This window comes from Triticum aestivum, chromosome 2B, assembly GCF_018294505.1.
Source record: "Triticum aestivum cultivar Chinese Spring chromosome 2B, IWGSC CS RefSeq v2.1, whole genome shotgun sequence".
In the NCBI taxonomy this organism is placed as follows: Eukaryota; Viridiplantae; Streptophyta; class Magnoliopsida; order Poales; family Poaceae; genus Triticum; species Triticum aestivum.
Window position 1 is genome coordinate 714,591,833 of NC_057798.1, and position 26,584 is coordinate 714,618,416.

Genomic DNA, 26,584 nt, shown 5'->3' on the forward strand with positions numbered 1-26,584 from the left:
CATGAATTTGGTGCAAAGGAATGGAGCAAAGGAAAACTGTAGGATTTGTTCCTTTAGTGTCTCCTTGAAAGAAAAACCGTAGGAATTCTAATTTCCACTTCTCCTCCTTTTCATATTCCTATTCATCAAGCACAAGACTAAGAGATAGTAGCATAATAGCATTATAACCGTACATTTTCTTGTGGTTTGACTTAATCTCACCATGCTTTTTTGCATCCTGTGATCTTCCAATTGTTGTGAATCAAACACCCAGATTGGCAGAAATCCTGTGTTTTTAAATTCTCTTTTTGCACGTGCATTCCTATCCTATTCCTGTCTATTTCCTATCCCTGCATTGTTAGAATCCTCAAATTCAAACAAGCCCTTACTCAATTACTTCTGTTACAGATATGTGTCAAAGAAAACCTTGTGTGGTTTGTCCTGCTCCTGCGGCGCTGTGTTCCACCCCAGCTCAGCTGCTCCAACGACGGAAGGGTTCACCACAGCAGGGATCCGCTCTCCAGACTGTCTTTCGCCGCCTCAGATCTTCTTCCCCGCCGCCGGCAGCCACGACAACTGCATTACCATCATCAACTGAGCAGATGACCTTGAGGACTACACGGGTCCGCAAGAGAGGTCGCACTCTTCCGTGTCTGCTTACGTTATGCGTCGCTTAATATGATGACATGCTACATTATCGTCGTGTTCACCTATTAGACTCCGAGTCAGGTCCAAACTAATGCTGAAACTTGAGTTTTTAAATGGTTGTGGGGTACATATTGGGGCAGCAATCAGTACTATCTGTCTACTATCTGGTTAATCTCCGGTGTCTACTATGAGTTTCATGTTGGGTGCAAACAAACATTAAAGGAGCCATTATCTGTATTTTTTAACTAAAGCTATTATCTGCCTGCTATCATTGGTTTTGGGTCTATCCACAGTTTGCTACCATCACTCTGGATTTGTGCATGCACTCCTTACATAATCTCACTATGTTTTATTCCTATGCATGCCAGTTATTGTACACAATGGAACTGATCATGTAGAGCAAAAGAGACGAGCCTTGCGTGGCAATAAAATTTCATGCAGACGTCGTTCCATGGTGGGCGCAAAGGCAGCCCCCCTCCACCCATTTCGGATCGTAATCAAGAGGAAGATAACTGTTCTGAGGGGGATTCAGAAGGAGAAGACCACTCCTATTTACCCCATGAGGTCTTCGCTCTAACTTGGCATGCTGATGTTGGTAATATCATGCATATGGTGCCTTGCATTGCTTACTGTATACATTAAAGATGTCATCTGCTTAGTTTAGACATGCTTTGTGTCAATGCCATCTGTTTAGTTTCTTTATCGTATATGTGAATCATGCAATGCCATCTTGTCTAGCCAGGCATCATATATGTGAATTTTGCAATGCCACCCTGGTTAGCCAGTCATCTTATATGTGAATTATATCATGCCATCATTTTTTTATTACGTGTTAAATTTGTCAACAATTTTAGTACATTCAATTACTCTTCCTGTGCATCAGCCATTCGGCACGGTCATGGAAAAATCTGGAGTGGAAACAAGGTCTTCAGAGCAGACAATGCTATCTGACGAAGCGCATGTCTTGCTGGTTACCGATAGCTCCTCAGAGGAGGATTCAGAGACAGATGACCAGTCATATTCCCCCCCCCCCGAGGTGCATGCCCTAACTTGGCAGGGTTATGTTGCTCATATCGTGCGTATGGTATCTTGCATTGCTATGTCATTTGCTTAGTTTAGACATGCTTTGTGTGAATGCCACCTGTTTAGTGTCTAATTACCATATATGTGAATTATGCAATGCCATCTTGTTGCAAGACATTATATATGTGAATTATGCAATGTTATCTTGTTGCAAGGCATTATGTATGTGAATTATGCAATGCCATGCTGTTTAGGCAAGCGTCATATATGTGAATTATATCATGCCGTCCTTTTTTTGTATTTCTCATTGCTTTTGTCGACAATGTTTGTATATTCAACTGCTCTTCCTGTGCATCAGCCATTTGAATTGGTGATGGAGAAATCTGGAGTGAAAACAAGGTCTTCAGAGCAGACAATGCTACCTGCTGAAGCAGATATCTTGCTGGTTACAGATAGCTCTTCAGAGGAGGATTCAGAGGCAGATGACCAGTCCTATTATCCCCCTGAGGTGTATGCTCAAACTTGGCAGGGTTATATTACTCATATAATGCATATGTTGTATTGCAATGCTTAGTTTTTACATCATATACACAATATTGAATGCCATCTCCTTAGTTGACACATCATATATGTGATTGCCCTCTGCTCACTTCCTTAGTATATAAATCATATATTTGAATTATGTCATGCCATGATGTTTACATAGACAGCATGTATCTGAATTATGGCATGCCAACCCATTTTCTAAAGACATAATATAGTTATATCATCTCATCCTGTTTACATAGTCATCATATTTTAAATTATGTCATTCTATCCGTGAATTATATCATGCCATCATGTTTCCATCGACGGCATGTTTGTGATTTATGGCATGCCAACCACTTTAATAGACACATCGTATAGTTATATCATGTCATCCTGTTTACATAGTCATCATATTTTGAAGTATGTCATTCTATCCTGTTTAGTTAGCCATCATACATGTGAAATTGTGTCATGCTATCCTGTTTAATTAGCCATCATATATGTGAAATTATGTCCTGCTATTCTGTTTGCTTAGACAACATAAATGTGAATTATTTCATGCCCTGTTTTCTTCCCTACTATCCATTGCACCTGTCTATCTTACAATGTCTGTACATTCAATTACTTTTCTTGTTTATCAGCCATTTCAATTGGAGGGAGTGATGGCAGTATCTGTGGGAGTAAAAACACGGTCTTCAGAAAAGATCGTGCTACCTGTCGATGCAGATAGAACCACGGTTGTACTTGCCCAAGAACCAGCCCCACCACACATAACCCACACTCATGCAGATTGTACCCCTACCCAGTTGGACAGAGAACCAGCTACACCCCTTCTAACCCCAACCCCAGCAGATAGACACCCAGTTCCCGTTGACACAGCACCGTCTCCACCACAGAGCACCCAAACACGAGCAGTTAGTAAGGCAACTGCAGTGCCCAAATCACGAGGACCACCACTCCGAACCCGAAGTCAACGCTTAAAGCAGAAGAAGAATTGTTCTCAGGTCAGGTTCCGTAGCTATGGTTCATACTACTTTGCTCTTGCATCACTGTATTTACTGATACCAACTAATTTCAAATTTGAAGGATGCAATTGAAACTCCAATGGCGCAACAGGTATGTTTTAAACCTGTTTCTTCAACGTGTTTGGCTGTTTGCTGTTGTAACTTGCTCTATGTTGATTTCAGTTTCAATTGAATAAACAGTTATGTTCTCATGCCATGCACATTACAAGTGTTGTTATTGCTGTGTAGTTTCCCACACTTATATTCTGTCTATGCTGCTTTGTCTTAAATAGATATGATTCGAACTGTATCTATCTTGATTTGGCAACATAAACTAGAATGATATAGACCATACAGTGACCATACTACATAGATATATGTTTGTTTCATGCTGTTATCCTGTCCACCTTACTACTGAACTGGTTTACCAAAATGAGTTTCATATACTACATTGTAAACCTGAGATGTGTTTGTTTGTTTCTCTTTTAGAACGCGGATAAAATATTGGAGAAGAGTACCCTGTTATGCAATGGTAAAGGAAGTAATGCAGATAAGGTTCAAGATAGTGAGACATCCCTGTTGGTCTCCAAGAAAGCTGATAAAAACTATATTGAAGACACTGAGACAACCCCAAAGTCCTGTCTTGATGTAGTGTTCGAGTTACTGGCTACCACTGCTGGCACCAGCTCTTCGAACTCGTTGCCTGAATCAGTTCGGCTTCTTGAGTCTCAACTTCAAGTTGAAAGACATCGATCAGATGTTATGCGACAGGAAGCCGAAGGACTGAGGAAGTCCCTGCAGAATTCAGATGCATACTTTCTGGTGCAACAGCAAGCGCTAGAGGACTTAAGCGCCAAACAAGAGAAAGTTAATAAGCTTGCTAAGCATCTTGCCAGCATTATGGGTACCCAGGATATTGTTTCTTGAGCTCTTCTGAAGTGGTTTCAGTTCTGGACTTGTTTTGCTGCGGTGTTTATATGCTGCTGTGTTCTCTATATTTGCACTAGTGGCGAACTTTGATGCCCAGTTAATGTAATATGTGTAATAGCCGTGATGGCCTAGTGTAAGTTGCTTGCTTATTTATTTCCTTATTGTCTTGTTTATTTGTTTTCTTGTAGTAAGTGCAGTTCTTTTTCTGCGGTTTGCTAGTGCCTGCAATAACCTATTTTTTAAAACTAGGCCACAATAACCATGGGCTAATATTTACTGTAGTGACACTGCGCCTCCTACGGGCCGTAGAAACAGTGGGCCTTCTATGAGCCGTATAAGCAGTGGGCCTTCTATGGGCCGTAGAAACAATGGGCGTTCTACGGGCCGTAGAAACAATGGGCCTTCTATGGGCCGTATCATCAATGGGCCTTATACGGGCCGTATGATCGATTGGCCAAACATGGGCCAAACAGACCGCATTCTGGCCATAAACGGGCTAGAGTTGGAATTGTCCATTCATGGGCCAATCATAACGGGCCATCGTTAATAGGCCATATTTGATGACGCTATGAAAACGGCCTGACGTATTAACGGGCCACAAACGGGCTGACTGTAACCACGGGCTGAATTTGGCCCACAAGCAGAAAATGACAATAACAGGCCGTAAGTAAACGAATGCTGAAAATGAGCCCAAGAATAAATGGGCTCTGAGAAGGCCGAAAGATAACATGGTCTGGAAACGGCCCAACGAAATAACGGGCCGTTAATGGGTATAAAGTGATACACTGTTCTTTACGGGCCAGTTTCACCATGGGCGTTAATGGGTGTAAAGTGATACACTGTTCATTACGGGCCAGTTTCACCACGGGTCGTTAATAGGCAAAGAGTTACGTAGGGCCTCATATGGGCCAAAAGATGTCATGGACATACATGGGCCAGAAGTGAAAATGGGATGGAATCATATTGGATGGCCCAGATGACGCTACTAGGCCTAATTCGAATAGGGCGTAACGGGCCTTGGGTTAGATGGCTGTAAATGGGCTATATGCAAACATGCCGTTAACAGGCTTTCCATGGGCCGGCCCGCCACCTTTTGACCAACTCAAATGGGCTGGCCTTTTCATAGGAATGGGCCTCTGTTGGGCCGTGCCACATGTCGACGTATCATAGGCGCATTCTGTCCAATGAGTGGATGGCATCTGTCCCAGCGATGAGCCAACACGTGTTTCCTCCAGCCAATGATGATTTTACACATGGAAAATCCCCATTGGTCGAGGCTGTTAACGGGTTATCGGATCCAAAACCCGACCCGATAGCTTAACGGCATTCCGTTACGGTGGATGCCACGTGTCGGTCACCCTTAACGAAAGTACTTCTGTGACGCGCGATTTATCGTCATGGAAGTGGACACTTCCGTGATGATAATTTTGGTAATGTCATGGAACACTTCTACGACGGCACAGGTATGACTATCTTGATTCTGTCATAAAATCGTCATGGATGTACATGCATGATAGGAAACGCGACCTACTGTGACAAACACGTATCATCACGGAGGTGTATTTTTTTTGTAGTGCCTACTGCAACGGGAGGGTAGGACAAAAGATGTCATGCGAGTTCTTTTTCATAAGAACATATGACTATATTCGGAATACATGCCTACATTATATTGATGTGTGAGTAGTTCCCACAAGACCTACTGGTCCATATATAGTAGTAGCTAGATGGCTTTTTCTCTCAAGTTTGATCTTTACTAAAATGATCTCTTTAGGATCTATTCGATGTAACTCTCGCAGTGTGTTTGTTTGGATCCGATGAATTGGGTATATGATCAGATTATTAACTGAAAGTATTTGAGTCTTTCTTGAGATTTATATATGTGTTATTTTATAGCCTTGTATTTCTCTCTAATCTATCTATCTCTTATGGTCAATTAGATTGATTTATCTTCAGTGGGAAAGCTGCTTGGTAGTAGGTTCAATCTTGTAGTGTCCTTACTCTGTGATAGCTAGAGTTGCAAGGAATATATTTGTATTGTGGCTACTAAGGGTAAAATGATGGGGCTAGAACATATTATTTGGTCTTGCTTAGTCTATATTATGTCATCATACTTCAAGCATTACTCTGTTTTTATGAACTTAAGACCTTGTGATGCATGCTAGATAGCGGTCAAGGGGCGGAGCAATAGTAGTAGGCGTCAATAAGATTAATGGTCTACTTGTCGTGTATGTAATGCCTATCTATTGATCATGCCATGAAGAATCATCATAACTATGCGTTTTTCTATGTATTGCCCAATAATAATTTGTCTACTCACCGTTACTATGCTCATGAGACAGATGCCTCTAGTGAACCTATGGTCGCCGAGCCCATTCACGTTGTCTTTACAAAAACCCTAAAATTACTTGCTATAATTTATTTTATTTTTATTTTTATTGTATTTAATCTATGTACCACTATGAGACTTATTCCTTGCAATTGGCGAAACAAGGGGATTGACCACCCTCTTGCCTTCGTTGGGTGCAAGCATTTGCTTTGTGTGCGTGTGCGTGTGTGTGTGTGTGTGTGTGTGTGTGTGTGTGTGTGTGTGTGTGTGTGTGTCGCTTATCTTGTTTGTGTGGTGTCTCCTACAGGTTCTATAAAACATCACCCTTCCTCTTAGAGGAAATCCCAACTCTATCACACGTAGCAGTCTCCCAGACATCGCTTTCTTTGAAGCCATTAGGCTCAGCATAAGAGTGCAAGTATTTTTTTTGTATTTTTCATTTAAAAAACATACCTAAAACTAAACAAAGAAAACAACAACAAAAAAAATAAACTTAGTGATAAATGCGAACAAGCATACACAGAAATATTCACCCTATGGTATTCCTCCCCGGAACTGGCGCTAGAAAGAGCTTGATAATCCCCAAGTGCAAGGAATCAGTGTAGCACTTTTCAAAGATGGAAGTGGTAAGTATGGAGTGTCGAACACACAAGGAGATAAAGGTAAGATCAATTCTTCCCCAGGTCATGTCTATCACTGATACAACCCTATGTACACTAATCGTTTGCATTATCTAGAAACAAGAAACCAAATTATGTTGTGGTATAAAGAGATAGCTTTGCAAGATAATAAAGAATGTAAACACAAAATATAGGTGATGCCTACCCAAAGATTCATTATAATACAACACTATAGAAACATCAAGTATTGTGTGGCAACGGTGGGTAAACAAATTACTGTTGTCCAATTGATAGAATAGCGCATAGTTATATGATCATCTAAAGCATAATCAATATATGGCCATTACGTCAGTGAAAAGTAGATTGTAATCCAACTGCATCTACTACTATTACTCCATCCCAAGACCTCTATCCAACATGCATCTCAAAGTATTAAGTTCATGAAAAACAGAGTAACACATTAAGCAAGATGACATAATGTAGACACAATAAGATCAAGCAATATGTTCAAACGCCGCCGTTTTATCCTTAGTAGAAACAATACAATTACGTGCCTTGCAACTCTTCCTGTCACGGAGTAAGGACACCGCAAGATTGCACCTACTATCAAGCACCACTCCCACTGAAGATAAATCAATCTACTTGGCCAAATTAAAGAAGACGGATAGATCAGAGAGAAATACAAGGCTATAAAATTACGCAATCATAGAAATCTCAAAGGACTCAAATAATATCAATGAATGATCCGATCATAAACCCACAATTCGTTTCATCCCAACAAACGTGCCGCAAAAGTTTAAATCGGATTGATCTCAGATCAGACCACTATATTGAAGATTAAGAGAGAGAGAGAGAGAGAGAGAGAGAGAGAGAGAGAGAGAGAGAGAGAGAGATCTAGCTACTGCTATGGAACCATAGGTCCTAAACTACTCACACATCATCATGGAGGCAATAAGTTTGATGAAGATTTCCTTCCCAATGGTTTCCCCCTCTGGCAGAGTACCAGAAAATGCCTCCAGGTAGGATCACGGAAGAAGAGAGGCTTGCTCCGGAAGAATTGTTTCGAGTCTCACTCTAGGGGATTTCTGAATATTTGTGATTTTATAGGCTTGGAATTAGGGCAAATGGAGAAAAGATGGGAACACAAGCTCACATGGCACGCTCCCCTAGGGGCACGCCACCTGAGCTTGTGTCCCCCTTGGTCATTGTCTGGTGCCTCCCCGAAGCTTCTAGGGTCTCTCCTGGTCCAGAAAAAATCACCATAAAGTTTCATCGTGTTTGTAGTTTGTTTGGTATATTTTTTCCTGCAAAACAAACAAATAGGCAAAAGAAAAAAGGAACCGGCACTAGGCACTTGGCACCGAGTTAATAGGTTAGTCCTAAAAAATAATATTAAATGGCATATAAAGCATACAAAAGTGGTAATATAATAGCATGAAACAATAAAAAAATTAGATACGTTGGAGATGTATCATATGGTCCTCCCAATTAAAATCTTTTGTGCTCTTACACCCTCTTTTCATGACATCTGAGAATTGGTCGTGGATTATTATCTCCTTAGCATCTTGCTCAGTGGCCCAACCTTGCTCATGCTTGATTCTGTGAATGCGGTTCTTTCTCCTTCTTGCATTGATAAGGTTGTGGGAGAATTTTCTACTAGTGTTACCTTCTTTAAGGTTGGAGATTCTTTCACATTGCTTATTGCGACCCCTCTCAAGCATGACCAAACTTAGGACCCTTCTCTTTAGCCTATCTTGAAGATCACGTTCACGTTCGTCGAATGGAGTAGAGGAGAAGCATCGATGAGGCGAAGCGCCGTCTTTTTGAGCTTGTGTCACAAAAATTGGTATGGATTGGTGTGGTCAACATGCTCATTCCACGCCTTGTGGACCACCTCATCAAAGTCGGGCATCGATGCCCAAAAGTTATCGAACTTGAAGGTCCTAGGCCCCTTGTCGTCGGCAAGCAAGTGCGGCAATGGTAGGATAGGGAGGAAGAGAGGGCATGAAGTACATGTGTGTTGAAGATGAGGTCAAGGCGTTGCAAAAGAACGATGCGAGCTTGCACAAAGTGGGGTTTTCCCTCTCGTTGCTCCATGTGAACCGCCTACTTTGAAGGTGGATTTATTTTAGCTCCCATCTTTGCAGGTGTTGCACCAAAACAGTTGATCCTACTCTGATTCAGATTTCTCCTGTTATTGTCTCTCGCACGACAAATTTGACCGAAGTCTTCGGAGACAAGTCAAGACACCCCCGAAGGTTACTTTTAACTTATGAGCTTGGCAAAGAAAGCATCTTTGCTGGAGGAGTCGGTTGGGCTATGAATGATCAGCAACGAAGAGGTATCGTGCATAGCAGCTTGGCCGATCTGGTGACTCATCTAGTCATCTTGGATCGGGTGGACTTGCTTCCTTATAATGTAGTACTCCTACGTACTACGCAAGTGGATCCGGCGGCAGACATGGCAACGACCGGCAGAGACGTAAATAGCGCAATAAACGGTGCCGGAAGTCCCGTTTAGTTAGCTTGAATTAGTTTGATAGTTTATTTTCCTAAAAATAACTTCATTGAACTGTTAGACTGGTAAGTGGGCTTAAACGAGACCGGGTTTACATCCCTAATGGTAGACCGCGTTGCAGCAGATCGCAGATCTGGAAGAGAGAGAGAAATTAATGCTTCTTCGAGCTAGTGTCATTCAGGAACAATGGCTGTACAAAGAAAACACTAGTGGTGCACAGTATAAAATTGGTTAGATGTTCGTGGCTAGGCTTGGTACCGCATAGTGCAGGGCCTGCCAGTACGCCAGTCGATTCCACGCCAAGATCGTGGAAATGGAGTACCTGTCTCGTGATTCCTACATGCGGCAAATCAAATCTGTGCAGCTAGCGTAATCAATTCAGTCGTTGATACGGAATAAATTACCAAAAGATCTTGCCATGCGGATGCACATCTCCGTTTTTCTATTTGATTTGATACGCATGATTCACTCGTTGGACGCTACAGTTGATTAGGTGTGTACTGTTTGGCGGTTGATGAACGCAGATGCCTCGCTCCGCCTACAGGCCTACAAGTAGCTCGCGGTCAAGCTCACGACGAGCGCCAAGGGAATTAATCCAGAGCATTGCCGACACCACGCTCGCTCCGCGACGTACGCGCGGAGATGTCCACCACCGAGGCGCTCCTCTCCGGCCCCGGCAGTGTCGGCGGCGGCAACCGCCTGAGCATCGACGACGCGCTGGCGCAGCACGCGGGGGAGTTCGGGCGGTGGCAGCTGCGGCACTTCCTGCTGGTGATAGCGGCGTGGACGCTGGAGGCGATGCACACCATGGTCATGATCTTCGCCGACCGCGAGCCGGCCATGTCGTGCCCCGCGGGGGACGGGCGGTGCGGCGATCGCTGCTCCGGCGCCTCGGCCGGGTGGGAATGGGACCAGGGGAGCGCGTCGTCGACGGTGGCCGAGTGGGGCCTCGTCTGCGGCGAGAGCTACAAGGTCGGCCTCGTCCATGCTATGTATTTCGCCAGCGCCATGATCGGTACGTACGTACGATAGTGCTGTGCTCCCGTCGGTGATCTATCTATTATGTGGCTGATTCCGCCGTTTTTATGCTCCCGTATAGCCGCTACTCTACATCACATGCTGTCTGCCTCAATCATTCGCATCACTGGATCGACGCATTACTAGTTCAAGAGGATAGTTGTATTTGTATTTGACTCTCCCTGGCTCCTCCACTAGTAAAGTTGCCGATGGCGATGCTCTGGAGGTGCTGCGTGGGACCCGTGGGATGGTTCGAGCGTCTGCCGTTTCCTTATCAGCGTGGGATGGCAAAACTCTGACGCCCAAGCTTAATCTTATCAGCGTTTCTTCTTTTCGTAGTAGGTTGTTGACCTGCGTGCTTGTTTATCGTAACTTCCCTGGCCTACGTGCCGTGAACTATGTTGGCATGCGTGCCTAGGTTGGTGACCTGATACTCTATTTGCTCGTCCCTTTTCGTGGTTGCTTTAGCGTCTGTTTACTCTGTCCCATGGCTTTATTTATAAAGTCAGGCATATACCTTTTCTTTAGAAAAAATAAACCGCAACTAGAGTAGTAACGTGTGTGTTACTAGTATGTGGAGCAAGTAATGTTGATTTTATTTTGTGTTTACAACCACACAATTATTAGTACTCATAATCTGAGCATTGGCTCATATTTTGCACTATTTTGAGCTCTTTTCATTAAAAGAAAGAGCTAGATTACAATCCAAAATCTAGTTTGGTCGGACTATTTTGCCAGCGTGATTCTTGTGTGTGTGCGTAGTGTTGGTTGTGTGCATCTTAATTATGCATAGGCTGGGTGTGTACTCATTGTGCTTGTATCGCTCGATGCTACATTATGAGTCAATAAAAACACCCTTTGTCGAAAAAAGTTTGATCAAACTGTTTATTTATTTATCAATTTATTCGGCATTGTTGTTTCATGTACTTGACCATATGGTTGGCTTGTTGCAGGCGCTGGTGTCTTTGGACACTTATCGGACTCTTTTCTGGGTCGGAAGGGATCGCTCTTGCTTGTGTGCTCCCTCAATGCCATTTTCGGCCTCCTCACCGCGCTCTCTCCGAACTATTGGGCCTACGTGGCCTTGCGCATCCTCACAGGCTTTAGCGCCGGCAGCATTTGCCTTTGCTCCTTCGTCCTTGCCACAGAGCCCGTAGGGCCCTCCTATCGTGGCGTTGTTGGCATGTCCACGTGTTATTTCTTCTCCGGCGGCATCGCGATCCTCGCCGGCATTGCCGCGATGTTCCAGTCCTCCTGGCGCCTCCTCTATGTCGTGACCTCCATGCCCTCCCTCGCCTTCATGCTCACCGTCATGCCATTCGTCTCGGAGTCCCCACGTTGGTACCTTGTGCGGAGGCGCGCCGAGGATGCAATGCGCGTCATACGAGACATTGCATCCACCAATAGAAAAAGCATCCCAGATGGCATCACACTCAAGCTCGACGATGAGGATGACATCAACAAAAAGACCGAGGAGTCGTCGTCATCGATCCTAGACGTGTTTCGGTCACGAACAACGCGGGGCAGGCTGGTGCTCTCAGTGCTCATCAGTTTCATTTGTTCGGTGGTATACTACGGCCTGAGCCTCAATGTGGTCAATCTAAAGATTAACCTTTACATCAGTGTGGCCGTTAACTCTCTCGCTGAAATGCCCGCGTTTCTTATCACTACGGTGCTCCTCCAACACTTGGGTCGGAAGCCACTCGCCATTGGCTCAATGCTGCTCAGCGGTGTTTTCTGTACATCTGCCAGTCTTATTACAGGTGTCGGTGTCATGAGGTAATTAAATCCTTCTTGTTTTTGCATGTACCTGACATGATGGGTCAGAAGATTTTCTTTAACCGCAAACAATTGCATGTCATTGTAGGGCGCTAAGGATGGCATGTGGTGTGGTGGGAATCTTCGGAATGGCCGCGACATACAACCTATTAGTTGTATACACAGCAGAGTTGTTCCCTACGACGGTGCGTACTGCGGCGATGGGATGTACGTTACAAGCTTCCAAGATGGGTGCCATACTAGCACCCATGGTAGTGTTACTCGGGGAGCGGACGCCATTCGCAGTGTTTGGCATGTTGGGTATCATCGGTGGGCTACTGGTGTTCTGCCTCCCGGAGACTATGCACAAGCCATTGTATGACACCATGTTCGGATTGGAGAAAGGCGAGGGAGAATTTGTAATTAAAGGGAAAATTACAAGAGGAAACTCCGAAATTTGACCAGTTTCCATAAGCACTTTCTCCATAAGTATTGCTGGACCCAAAGATATTACCAATGGAACCATGTTGCATACAAAGAGCGGGGCGTGTTGGTTTTCTCATCTGCATTACTAGTTTTGCATGTGCTAGAGGATATACTCTTACTTTTAAAGATTTTAGTAGATGGTTTCTATGATAAATCAGTAGTGGACATGGTGGCAATGCGAGGATGTAATCATGCTTATCAGTTACCACGTGATTCGTGCAGTTTTAATACACATAACGCGTATAATAATATCTCTTCATCGTATTCATGTACATGTAGTATAGTTTTCTTATTATATTATTGCTCTGAATGCATTGAGTTTCTGTTAGTCTGAACGGCTACCTGAATCAGTGATTTGTTGGAGCAGCTGTCTCTTGTGGCTTCAGGCGAGAGGAGAACATGGGCAGGAGTGTCAGTTGCAATATACATAGTAAATGCACTAACCTTTCGCCGTTCGACGAACTGGATGTCATGCTTCGTTCCAGATATTATTCATGTGGCTGGCCAACCTCGTTTTCCTTTGCATGGTGCTCATTCACCTACATCGACCATTTGACATTGATCCCACCATAATGATGCTGATTATGACTCATTAACACTGCCCACCCTTGCAGATGTATAATTAGTATTATTTGCATCCTCATCCAGTACCTTTAGTAGTACTAATGAAGACCACAACCCAGCTGCCCCTAATGTAATAGTTGAGCTCTGCAACGTTGTACTCCCTCCATTTTTATATACAAGGCCACTATGAAATATAGAGCTTACATATATACAAGGCCACCATCAGTAATCGAGGCAAAGTTAATGATATTTTCTCATACCAACAACATGTTTAATACTTGCATGCATGCAGTCATAATCATAGGCAGCTACTTCCTCCACTCAGTTTCTTTGCATGCATGCGGAGTATTAATGATCCTAGTAAACAAGAAGAAAAGTTGATTTATAAAGCAGGCATTAAATTTTACATTGATACCTGTAATCCGAGTTTGTGGCCTTGTATACAAAAATGGAGGGAGTACTTAAGGTCCAACGTTAGAACTTGCCTACCTTGGCCACAAACAGTAACCATTGGTATATTAGGATAAATCTCCATCTTCCCATACAATCTCTTTTCTTTACAAGGCAAAACTTTATTTCTCGAATAATGGCGAGATCGTTTACAATAAGATGAGAAATAAAGTCCGGGATAGCATCTTCCCAAACCTCACAAGATCTACTAGGGAGAGATGATTTTGTTATACAATCAGCTACACAGTTTGCTTCCGAGGCCACTTACTTACTTCATACTTTGCATAGTCCAGACCCATCTCTTTACTTTCCAGAAGGATAACTAGTTCATGCCCAAGAAAAGTTTCAGAATTGAGAGCATCAACTGAATTTATAAAGTCAGGCATATACCTTTTCTTTAGAAAAAATAAACCGCAACTAGAGTAGTAACGTGTGTGTTACTAGTATGTGGAGCAAGTAATGTTGATTTTATTTTGTGTTTACAACCACACAATTATTAGTACTCATAATCTGAGCATTGGCTCATATTTTGCACTATTTTGAGCTCTTTTCATTAAAAGAAAGAGCTAGATTACAATCCAAAATCTAGTTTGGTCGGACTATTTTGCCAGCGTGATTCTTGTGTGTGTGCGTAGTGTTGGTTGTGTGCATCTTAATTATGCATAGGCTGGGTGTGTACTCATTGTGCTTGTATCGCTCGATGCTACATTATGAGTCAATAAAAACACCCTTTGTCGAAAAAAGTTTGATCAAACTGTTTATTTATTTATCAATTTATTCGGCATTGTTGTTTCATGTACTTGACCATATGGTTGGCTTGTTGCAGGCGCTGGTGTCTTTGGACACTTATCGGACTCTTTTCTGGGTCGGAAGGGATCGCTCTTGCTTGTGTGCTCCCTCAATGCCATTTTCGGCCTCCTCACCGCGCTCTCTCCGAACTATTGGGCCTACGTGGCCTTGCGCATCCTCACAGGCTTTAGCGCCGGCAGCATTTGCCTTTGCTCCTTCGTCCTTGCCACAGAGCCCGTAGGGCCCTCCTATCGTGGCGTTGTTGGCATGTCCACGTGTTATTTCTTCTCCGGCGGCATCGCGATCCTCGCCGGCATTGCCGCGATGTTCCAGTCCTCCTGGCGCCTCCTCTATGTCGTGACCTCCATGCCCTCCCTCGCCTTCATGCTCACCGTCATGCCATTCGTCTCGGAGTCCCCACGTTGGTACCTTGTGCGGAGGCGCGCCGAGGATGCAATGCGCGTCATACGAGACATTGCATCCACCAATAGAAAAAGCATCCCAGATGGCATCACACTCAAGCTCGACGATGAGGATGACATCAACAAGAAGACCGAGGAGTCGTCGTCATCGATCCTAGACGTGTTTCGGTCACGAACAACGCGGGGCAGGCTGGTGCTCTCAGTGCTCATCAGTTTCATTTGTTCGGTGGTATACTACGGCCTGAGCCTCAATGTGGTCAATCTAAAGATTAACCTTTACATCAGTGTGGCCGTTAACTCTCTCGCTGAAATGCCCGCGTTTCTTATCACTACGGTGCTCCTCCAACACTTGGGTCGGAAGCCACTCGCCATTGGCTCAATGCTGCTCAGCGGTGTTTTCTGTACATCTGCCAGTCTTATTACAGGCGTCGGTGTCATGAGGTAATTAAATCCTTCTTGTTTTTGCATGTACCTGACATGATGGGTCAGAAGATTTTCTTTAACCGCAAACAATTGCATGTCATTGTAGGGCGCTAAGGATGGCATGTGGTGTGGTGGGAATCTTCGAAATGGCCGCGACATACAACCTATTAGTTGTATACACAGCAGAGTTGTTCCCTACGACGGTGCGTACTGCGGCGATGGGATGTACGTTACAAGCTTCCAAGATGGGTGCCATACTAGCACCCATGGTAGTGTTACTCGGGGAGCGGACGCCATTCGCAGTGTTTGGCATGTTGGGTATCTTCGGTGGGCTACTGGTGTTCTGCCTCCCGGAGACTATGCACAAGCCATTGTATGACACCATGTTCGGATTGGAGAAAGGCGAGGGAGAATTTGTAATTAAAGGGGAAATTACAAGAGGAAACTCCGAAATTTGACCAGTTTCCATAAGCACTTTCTCCATAAGTATTGCTGGACCCAAAGATATTACCAATGGAACCATGTTGCATACAAAGAGCGGGGCGTGTTGGTTTTCTCATCTGCATTACTAGTTTTGCATGTGCTAGAGGATATACTCTTACTTTTAAAGATTTTAGTAGATGGTTTCTATGATAAATCAGTAGTGGACATGGTGGCAATGCGAGGATGTAATCATGCTTATCAGTTACCACGTGATTCGTGCAGTTCTAATACACATAACGCGTATAATAATATCTCTTCATCGTATTCATGTACATGTAGTATAGTTTTCTTATTATATTATTGCTCTGAATGCATTGAGTTTCTGTTAGTCTGAACGGCTACCTGAATCAGTGATTTGTTGGAGCAGCTGTCTCTTGTGGCTTCAGGCGAGAGGAGAACATGGGCAGGAGTGTCAGTTGCAATATACATAGTAAATGCACTAACCTTTCGCCGTTCGACGAACTGGATGTCATGCTTCGTTCCAGATATTATTCATGTGGCTGGCCAACCTCGTTTTCCTTTGCATGGTGCTCATTCACCTACATCGACCATTTGACATTGATCCCACCATAATGATGCTGATTATGACTCATTAACACTGCCCACCCTTGCAGATGTATAATTAGTATTATTTGCATCCTCATCCAGTACCTTTAGTAGTACTAATGAAGACCACAACCCAGCTGCCCCTAATGTAATAGTTGAGCTCTGCAACGTTGTACTCCCTCCATTTTTATATACAAGGCCACTATGAAATATAGAGCTTACATATATACAAGGCCACCAACAGTAATCGAGGCAAAGTTAATGATATTTTCTCATACCAACAACATGTTTAATACTTGCATGCATGCAGTCATAATCATAGGCAGCTACTTCCTCCACTCAGTTTCTTTGCATGCATGCGGAGTATTAATGATCCTAGTAAACAAGAAGAAAAGTTGATTTATAAAGCAGGCATTAAATTTTACATTGATACCTGTAATCCGAGTTTGTGGCCTTGTATACAAAAATGGAGGGAGTACTTAAGGTCCAACGTTAGAACTTGCCTACCTTGGCCACAAACAGTAACCATTGGTATATTAGGATAAATCTCCATCTTCCCATACAATCTCTTTTCTTTACAAGGCAAAACTTTATTTCTCGAATAATGGCGAGATCGTTTACAATAAGATGAGAAATAAAGTCCGGGATAGCATCTTCCCAAACCTCACAAGATCTACTAGGGAGAGATGATTTTGTTATACAATCAGCTACACAGTTTGCTTCCGAGGCCACTTACTTACTTCATACTTTGCATAGTCCAGACCCATCTCTTTACTTTCCAGAAGGATAGCTAGTTCATGCCCAAGAAAAGTTTCAGAATTGAGAGCATCAACTGCATTTGAGCTATCTGACTCAATGTGTAGGCTATTACAACCAATCTTGGCTGCTAGATAGAAACCATTCCGAATAGCATTCATCTCTGCCGCATCCACTGACACCACATGCGGTATGAACCAGGCAACATCAGCTATAAACTCGCCATGTTCATCTCGTGCCACTGCTCCTGTACCTGCAGACATATTTTCTGTGCTAAATGATGAATCAAGATTAATCTTAACCACTCCTCTCCTTGGCTTGTGCCACATATGAACACGCTTCACCACCGGCTGATTAGGTGTTAGTGAACGAATAAAGTTTGTTGCTAGAACTCGTATTGATATAGCAGTTTGGTGCGGCTGCCTGACTAACTCGCCTTTGACAATTTGTCATCGTTGCCACCAGATGTACCAGCTTCCCACCGCGGTTAGCTCATCACAGACAATGTGTTTTTAGTATCGTGACGCTCTACAAGAGTAGCCATTGTGAATGAGCCCAACCGGTCCTCCGCTACAACTCTCTGAACTTCTTCCTTCAGTCCCAGCTCCTTCCAGATATCTATCGCTCTTTCACATGTAAATAAACAATGTTGTGCATCTTCAAAACCTGTATGGCATATTGGGCATTGTCCCGTGACTGGTATATCACTACTGTAGGATGCTGCTAACGCGACACTATGATCAGAGACCCTTCGACGAAACTGTGTGTGATGCAATAATCGCAAACGGTGGTGTAAAAAACCATCAAAAAAGGTACAAAACGTTTGCGATGATGGATGCATCAAACACGGTTCAGATTTTGGTTGCATGTGCGATGCAGGGCATATGGTTCAGTTAAATTAACTGTTTGCGATGAGGAGGAACAAAAGAAATGGGCTGCCAGATGAATGTGTGTCGATATACAGCATGCGCTTCACTCGGATGAACTGTTTGTGATTAAGCAACACAAAAAGAAACAATCAGCCAGATCAAGGTGTGTGCAATATACGCATGCGTTTCACTCGGATGAATTGTTTGCGTTAAGACAAGAGAACAGAAACGGTTCAATATAACAAGATGTGTGTGATACGCGGCAAACAGGTCTGTAATCAGAAATATGTGCAAAGACCGATAATAACATAGACGATTGCTTCTAATAAGACGTATGTGATATGCGTTTCACAAAAAGAAACAGTCAGCCAAATCAAGGTGTGTGCAATATACGCATGCGTTTCACTCGGATGAATTGTTTGCGTTGAGACAAGAGAACAGAAATGGTTCAATATAACAAGATGTGTGTGATACGCGGCAAACAGGTCTGTAATCAGAAATGTGTGCAAAGACCGATAATAACACAGACAATTGCTTCTAATAAGACGTATGTGATATGCTCAGTCTACACAACATCTATTGGCCACTGGGGGGCGGACGGTCATCCGGATACGCCATAAGGATGCGAAGAGGCATCCTATATTAGCAAGGACTAGTTGTTCCACCAGTAGCTCATGTAAGAGAACTCTCAAGTTAAGTGTGCTCGGGCTAAATTAAATGACTGACATGACCCATCCCATGAGTTAATTTAACCTCAAGGTCCTTGTTTTTAATTTTAATTTTATTTTTAACACATGTTAAAGAAGGTCTACCACATTCCTTTTTGACAATGTGTATACGTGGCATACAGTTGGTCCATCCGATCTGTTTGTGATGGAATAAGCTGTGTGTGTTGTGAGCAAACGCTTGCTAGTGTACAACCATTTGCGATTGATGAATTCATCACCCACGGGTTCCCTAATGTGGTTCATGTTCATCTCATCATCATCTACTTCTTGTGCTAGCTCGATGTTCCTTATATGCTAAGTTTCCATTAACTGATGGAGTTTTACGAACACGCCACCATTTCCCGCCATTTCCTCACCTGTTCCTGCCACCCAGCGATATTGCGCATAAACCTAGGCGCGGCGTGACGCACGGAGGCAACAAGCACATCTTGTAGAACATCCACATTTTCCAAGCATGCCAACCCATCAAAGCGCCGCCTCTGCCATCAACCTCGTAGATGAGGAAAACCAGAAGGCCCCATGACCTGTCGAGGCCGCGGCGCTTCTTGGCAACGTGATGGATGACGCCGTGATGTGCGTCATCACCAGGGTTGAGCAGACCCTTGGTGCATGGCGCTTCAGCACCGCGGATCAAGATAGGCATGTCAGCACCGAGAACCTGCAGCTCGCCACACAACATGATCGATGGCGCGCCGCAGAGCAAGCTAGGCGCGTTCGCGCCAATAGGCTGTGGCTCGCCGCACGGGGAGACCGTTGAAGCACCGCAGAGCGAGAGGCGTGGCGTGCCGTACAGCAAGAGCGGATCCATCGGCGCTTGCCTGCTGTCGACAGGGTGTCGTAGCTGGGTACACATCTCCTCAGTACCCCCATTCCTCGCCAAGAGTGGGCACAGGCCCTCTGCACCGTACTTGCACCAAAGGCCGGCCGCTCCGTGCTTGCACCGGACGCCCGCCGCGTCGTTCGCATGGGTCGCGTCGTTCGCCTTGTCCGCGACCCACTCGATGCCAACGCGCTGGTCGGTAGGCTCGACCGCCTCCTTGGCCCAGGTGTCCACCTGGGCGCAGTAGACGAACATGGCCATCGCATTCTTGAGGTGGTGATCTCTGATGAAATAGCCAACTTGGAGCTCGAGATCACGCTCCAGATGTACCGCGAGCATGTCGACTTCTTGGACGAACGCCTGCACAAGTTCAGGTAGAGCCAAGAGCTACCATAGGCAAGGGCTGCTGGTCATGGTCTCATGGACGCGTTTTATTTTGTTGAGTCATTTCAACGTGGATAGATATGTATTCACAGCAATCATAGTATTGCTCTGTTTGTTGCTCTATTTCAATGTGTGTACTCTGTTTTCCGTTCTTATATTTCCGTTATGTATATGTGGATACTAAAATTAGTATACAAAGACAGATAGGAAATGGAATTCATAATATATATAATATTAGTTGTTCATCAGTTCATCACAGAACATATATAATATCATAACATATACGTGATGATACTTAACTACTAGGTACAATGCATAAAATTGAAAATGAACAATACTAGAACTAATAATCCCTCTAGGGGCCAGTATTTCGGCAGCCCCTCGCTAGCAGCTCCCTGGTATGCGGCGTCTTCCTAGCGCGGAGGCGGTCCTCTGCCTCCTCCGCCTTGCAGCGCTTGACGTACCAATCTGCCTCTTGCAGGAGGACTAGCACGAACGATCTTGCCATTTCGTTTGGCGCCCACCGGAGCTCCTCGTCAGTAGCATGTTGGAGCTTATCGGCCCAGCTCACGCAGCGACGAGGCGCCTAGCGCCTTTGGCCATCCTCGCGAAGTACACGTCTTCGTACACCTCCTCCGCACGACGACGCGCCCGCCCCCAAAGCTCCGCCGCCTCCCTTTTCCAGGCGGCATCACGGGCTTCACAGGCCGCCTGGTACCTGGCATCCTCCTCCACCATCTCCTTCTTGAAAGCCACTTACCTGGCTTTCTCAGTCGGCGGCAGCGACTTCCAAAGATAAAGATCGTATTGTCCCCAAAACCAATCCAAAGTTGGGGAGTCCGGCACAACCTCGTCTGGCGGCGCGTAGGGATCCTCATCGCTGCTCTTCGAGTGAGGTCCTCAGGGGCGGCGACTCCTCGTCGGCGCATGGACAGACCGGCGGCACCATGGCAGAAATTTGAGAGAGAGACAGAGGGAGAGAGAGAGGATGAGCAAGGGGAGGATGTAGATGAGAATGTGATACGTCTCCAACGTGTCTATTTTTTCTCACGCTTTTCCTCTTGTTTTGGACTCTAATTTGCATGATTTGAATGAAAGTAACCTCGGACTGACGTTGTTTTCAGCAGAACTACCATGGTGTTGTTTTTGTGCAGAAATAAAAGTTCTCGAAATGGAACAAAACTTTGCGAGGATTTTTTATATCAATAATAAGAATTTCTGGAGCCAAGACCTGCCGGAGAGGGGCACCTGGGTGGGCACAACCCACCAGGGCATTCCCCCCTCTCCTGGCGCGCCCAGGTGGGTTGTACCCACCTGGTGGCCCCACAAACGACTCCCTGATACTATAAAATCACATATTTCCAGAAAAAATTAGGGAGATAGAGTTATTGCAATCCACGAGACAGAGCCGTCGCCAAGCCCCATTCTTCCTCGAAAGGGAAGATGTGGAGTCCGTTTGGGGCTCCAAAGAGGTTGATCTTCGTTATTCGTCATCACCAACCCATCTCCATCGCCAATTCCATGATGCTCCCCACTGGGAGTGAGTAATTACTTCATAGGCTCGCTGGTCGGTGAGGAGTTGGATGATATTCATCATGTAATCGAGTTAGCTTTGTTAGGGCATGATCCCTAGTATCCACTATGTTCTTAGATTGATGTTGCTATGACTTTGCTATGCTTAATGCTTGTCACTTCGGGCCCAGGTGCCATGAACTCAGATCTGAACCGTTTATGAATTCATCATTATATCCATGTTTTAGATCCGATCTTGCAAGTTATAGTCACCTACTATGGTTATGATCCGACAAACCCGGAGTGACAACAACCGAGCCCACTCTCGAGGATGACCGTAGTTGAGGAGTTCATGTATTCACTATGTGTTAATGCTTTGTTCCGGTTCTCTATTAAAAGGAGGCATTAATATCCCTTAGTTTCCAATATCGACATCACTGCCACGGGAGGGTAGAACAAAAGATGTCACGCAAGTTCTTTTAATAAAGCACGTATGACTATTTACGGAATACATGCCTACATTATATCGATGAACTGGAGCTAGTGCCGTATCGCCATAGGTTATAACTGTCACATGATGAATATCATCCAATGAGTCACCGATCCAATGCCTAGGAATTTATCTTATATTCTTCTTTCTAAGTTACTACTAATGCTACTGCCATCGTTACTGCTACAATATCACTGCTATCACTGTTACTGTTACCATTACTACTACTGCTATCATCAAAACTATCATATTCCTGTGCTACAGATCACTTTGTTGAAGATAATTAATCTCCAGGTGTGGTTGAATTGACAACTCAGTTGCTAATACCTTCAATTATTCTTTGGCTATCCTTGTGTCGAATCTATAAATTTGGGTTGAATACTCTACCCTCGAAAACTGTTGCGATCCCCTATACTTGTGTGTTATCAAGACCTTTTTCTGGCGCCGTTGCCGGGGAGCATAGCTATATTTGTTAATTCACTTGGGATTATTATCAATTTATCACTATGAAGAATCTGAAGGATCCAAAGACTAAGATATTTCCCTCAAGTACAAGGGGAGGTAAGAAACTATCCAGTTCTGCTTTAGATTCACCTTCTGTTATGAGTAAACTTGCAACACCACCACCACATGCTATTAATTGTGATATGTCGCAAGTTATTGATGATGTTACTTCCACTATGAATAATGCTTATGATGATGCTAGTACCATGCCCGATAATGATGATGTGCCACTTGGTGAATTTCTTGATGAACAAATTGCTAGAGTAATACAACATGATGTTGTTGAATCTGATGATGAGCTTGAAACTGAAACTCCTGAAACACTTGCTAGAGCTAGCCCTCCTAGATATGAATTGCCTAAGGTACCGGAAGGCTATATTATGAGTGAAGAGGAAATTAGAGATATTCTTGCTTGTAAGGATATAGATGATCTAGAGAAATTATACTATGCAAGTATAAAGAAAAATCTTTGAATGCTAGAATGAAATGTGATCCTTAGTTTGCTACTTCGCCTATCTTTATTGATGATAAGGATAACAAATTCTCTGTCGACCTAGAGTTAATTACTTTGGTTGAATACGATCCTTTCCATGGTTATGAAACTGAAACTGTTGTGGCACATCTTACTAAGTCGAATGATATAGCCACCCTTTTTACTCATGATGAGAAAACTCGATACTACTTTATTCTCAAATTATTTCCTTTCTCATTAAAGGGTGATGCTAAATCTTGGTACAATACTCTTGCTCCTGGTTGTGTGCGTAATCCCCAAGATATGATTTACTACTTCTCTGAAAAATATTTTCCTGCTCATAAGAAACAAGTTGCCTTACAGGAAATATTTAACTTTGTTCAAACTAAAGAAGAGAGTCTCCCACAAGCTTGGGGGAGGCTTTGCCAGTTACTTAATGCTTTGACTGATCATCCTCTTAAGAAAAATGAAATACTTGATATCTTCTATAATGGACTAACCGATGCTTCTGTGGACTTCCTAGATAGTAGTACTGGTTGTGTTTTCAGGGAACGAACTATTGCTCAAGCTGAAGAATTATTGAATAACATATTAAAAAATTATGATGATTGGACTATTCCTGAACCATCGCCTAAACCCACTCCGAAGAAGAGGGGTATATTATATCTCAGTCCTGAAGATATGCAAGAGGCAAAGAAATCTATGAAGGAAAAATGTATTAAAGTTGAGGATGTTAAAAATTTACCTCCTATTGAAGAAATACATGGGCTTGATACACCACCACTTCCTAAGGAGGTAGAGGTAAATTCTCATATGAAGTTCAATGAAAATGATAATCCTCACAATATGCATCCTAGCCAATGCCTTTATGAGTTTGAAAACTACATTAGAAACCAAGACCACTTCAATGCAAATGTTATGAAACAATTGAAACATAATTCTGATATGCTTGCTCGCTTGAGTGACTTGTTATTTAGAATCTCAAATGATGTCAAAGGTGTTGGAAAACATGCTTCTATGGTTCAAACCTAGTTAGAACAAGTCGCTAAATCACAAAGAGAATTACTTGATGAAATGAATCATAATATACATGACATTGCTGTTAGAGTTGCAAATAGAGGAGGTAAAATGACTCAGGAACCACTTTATCTTGAGGGACACCCAAAAAGAATGTTACAAGATTCGCAAAGAAATAACATAGTGCACCTAGTCCTTCTAAAAAGAAAAAGGAAAATAAAAATGATAGGACTTTGCATGCTTCTAGTGAACCTGAAATAGACAAACCTCCTGATAATGAAAATGAAACTTCTATCTCTAATGCTAAAACTCAATCTGGTAATGAACATCCACCTAGTGATAATGAAAAAGATAATGATGAGGTTCATGAAAACGCTCAACCTAATGATAAAGAACCAGATAATGATGTTGAGATAGAACCACCTGTTGATCTTAATAACCCACAACCTAAGAATAAAAGATGTGATAAAAAGAGACTTTGTTGCTAGAAAACACAGTAAAGAAAGAGAACTGTGGGTTCAAAAACCTATGCCTTTTCCACCCAAGTCAACTAAGAAGAATGATGATGAAGAATTTGAACGCTTTGCTGAAATGCTGAGGCCAATCTTTTTGCGTACTCGTTTGACTGATATCCTTAAAATGCCTCCTTATGCAAAGTAAATGAGAGATATCATCACAAATAAGAGAAAAATACCGGAAGCTGGAATCTCAACTATGCTTCTAACTATACTTTTAATGATGGAGTACCTAAAAAACTTGGAGATCCGGGTATACCAACTATAGCTTGCTCTATCAAAAGGAATTATGTGAAAACTGATTCGTGTGATTTAGGAGATGGTGTTAGTGTTATGCATTTCTCTTTATATAAAAGACTTGACTTGAATAAACTCACGCCTACTGAAATATCTTTGCAAATGGCTGACAAACAACTGCCATACCTATCGGTATCTGTGAGGATGTGCCTGTTGTTGTTGCTAATGTTACTATTTTGACTGACTTTGTTATACTTGAGATGCCCTAGGATGACAACATGTCGATTATCCTTGGTAGACCCTTCTTGAATACTGCAGGGGCTGTTATTGGTTGCAATAAAAGCAAGATCACTTCTCATATTAATGGTAATGAGCATACGGTGCACTTTCCGAAGAAACAATTTCAAGTGAATGGTATTAATGTTATCGAAAAATCTCCGACAATCACTATTGGAAGTTTTCAAATACCTCTACCTACTGTCAAAAAGAAATATGAAATGCTTATTGTTGGGGAAATGCATATCCCCATTGAGGTAACTTAGTGATTTACGAAAGTTCTTCGGTTTCATGCTAATCGAAAGTGCTTGTTAATAAGACTTGATCAACCTTATTAATGAATCATTTTTTAGCGGTATGAAGTTGATGAATTTAGTAAGCACTACCTTCTGTCCTTACTTTTTGTTTCTTGTTTTTACTAGTTAAATAAAATAAAATGTCATGTTTTGTCTGTTTTCTGAATTTCCCGTGCAATAAAAAAATGACCCAAAAATAAAAGTTCTCAGAATGCCCTGAAAGATAAACATGAATTTTTCTGAATACTACTGAATTTTTGGTGCAAATAATACCAGAGGGAGGTGCACCAGGTGGGCACAACCCACCTGGGCGTGCCAGGACCCCCAGGCGCTCCCTGGTGGGTTCTGGTCCCCACTTGGGCCCCCTCACTTATCTCTTTAGCCCACATCATCACTTACCTCCAGAAAAAAAATTCTCCATTGCTCTGTCTCTCCCGTGTTCTTGAGCTCAAACCCATAGATTTCAATCTCTTTGCTCGAAGCTCCATTTCCGAAACTATTTCGGGGGATTGTTGCTTGGTATGTGACTCCACTGTTGTCCAATTAGTTTTTGTTTTAGTGGTTTATACTTTTAATAATTAGCTACTCTTGGTGCTACTGTAGATGAGCTTACATGTTGAATTCTTAGTGTTCTAAGTAGTTTGAATGCTTGCTATGGCCTCTATGTATCCCTATGAGTAGTTGCTACCAATTTTGTGAAGTTTTGTTGTGAAAATTTTGTGAACTAAAAATTCAGATTTTTGTTCCTAGGAAAAGTTGTACACGGACATGAATATCTTCAGGAAGTTTGGCTCCAAGAAGAACTCAAGGGTGTTATTGGGGAGTCTTCTGACAGTGATCTCCACCCTCATAGGTTAGCGGAAGTACGGTCGTGCGAATGGCCACACACCCCATTCCTACAAGAGGCTGGAATTCTTGAGGAGTTCATGCAATATATTGCTAATGCCGGCCTCACCGACTTCATCATAGATGAGTGTGACCCGCACGAAATCTTCACAGACATCTTTGTTCAAAGTTTTACTTTCCTGCCTAGGAATAATCCTCCTGGAGTGAGTTTTGATTTATATGCTGAAAACCATCAGATACCACTTACTGAATTTTGTAACATATGCATGATCCCTTCTGATGGGAGCTTGGCTGAGCCTAGGCCGGCCAAGTTTGAGGCCTTTATCACACTTTGACGGTGGGTGATGAG

General features: G+C 43.3%; 2 protein-coding genes across 2 annotated transcripts; both read left to right on the forward strand.

Annotated features, from left to right (window-relative positions):
* The first annotated feature begins 10,168 nt into the window (after positions 1-10,168).
* Positions 10,169-13,120, forward strand: LOC123042246 (organic cation/carnitine transporter 4-like). The gene is made up of 3 exons (XM_044464736.1): positions 10,169-10,590; positions 11,546-12,371; positions 12,460-13,120. The coding sequence occupies exons 1-3, from the start codon at positions 10,218-10,220 to the stop codon at positions 12,809-12,811; spliced, it is 1,551 nt and encodes a 516-aa protein (XP_044320671.1). The 5' UTR covers positions 10,169-10,217; the 3' UTR covers positions 12,812-13,120.
* Positions 13,003-16,167, forward strand: LOC123039470 (organic cation/carnitine transporter 4-like). Its single transcript, XM_044462623.1, has 3 exons — positions 13,003-13,021; positions 14,677-15,502; positions 15,591-16,167. The coding sequence occupies exons 1-3, from the start codon at positions 13,003-13,005 to the stop codon at positions 15,940-15,942; spliced, it is 1,197 nt and encodes a 398-aa protein (XP_044318558.1). The 3' UTR covers positions 15,943-16,167.
* Positions 16,168-26,584: the final 10,417 nt, after the last annotated feature.

What these genes read in the sequence shown, in the direction of transcription:
- LOC123039470 (XM_044462623.1), top strand. An exon ending in ACAGGCGTCGGTGTCATGAG is followed by an intron (nt 15,503 to 15,590) that starts GTAATTAAATCC and finishes ATGTCATTGTAG; the next exon opens with GGCGCTAAGGATGGCATGTG.
- LOC123042246 (XM_044464736.1), top strand. Translation starts at nt 10,218, where the DNA reads ATGTCCACCACCGAGGCGCTCCTCTCCGGCCCCGGCAGTGTCGGCGGC. An exon ending in TTTCGCCAGCGCCATGATCG is followed by an intron (nt 10,591 to 11,545) that starts GTACGTACGTAC and finishes GGCTTGTTGCAG; the next exon opens with GCGCTGGTGTCTTTGGACAC. An exon ending in ACAGGTGTCGGTGTCATGAG is followed by an intron (nt 12,372 to 12,459) that starts GTAATTAAATCC and finishes ATGTCATTGTAG; the next exon opens with GGCGCTAAGGATGGCATGTG.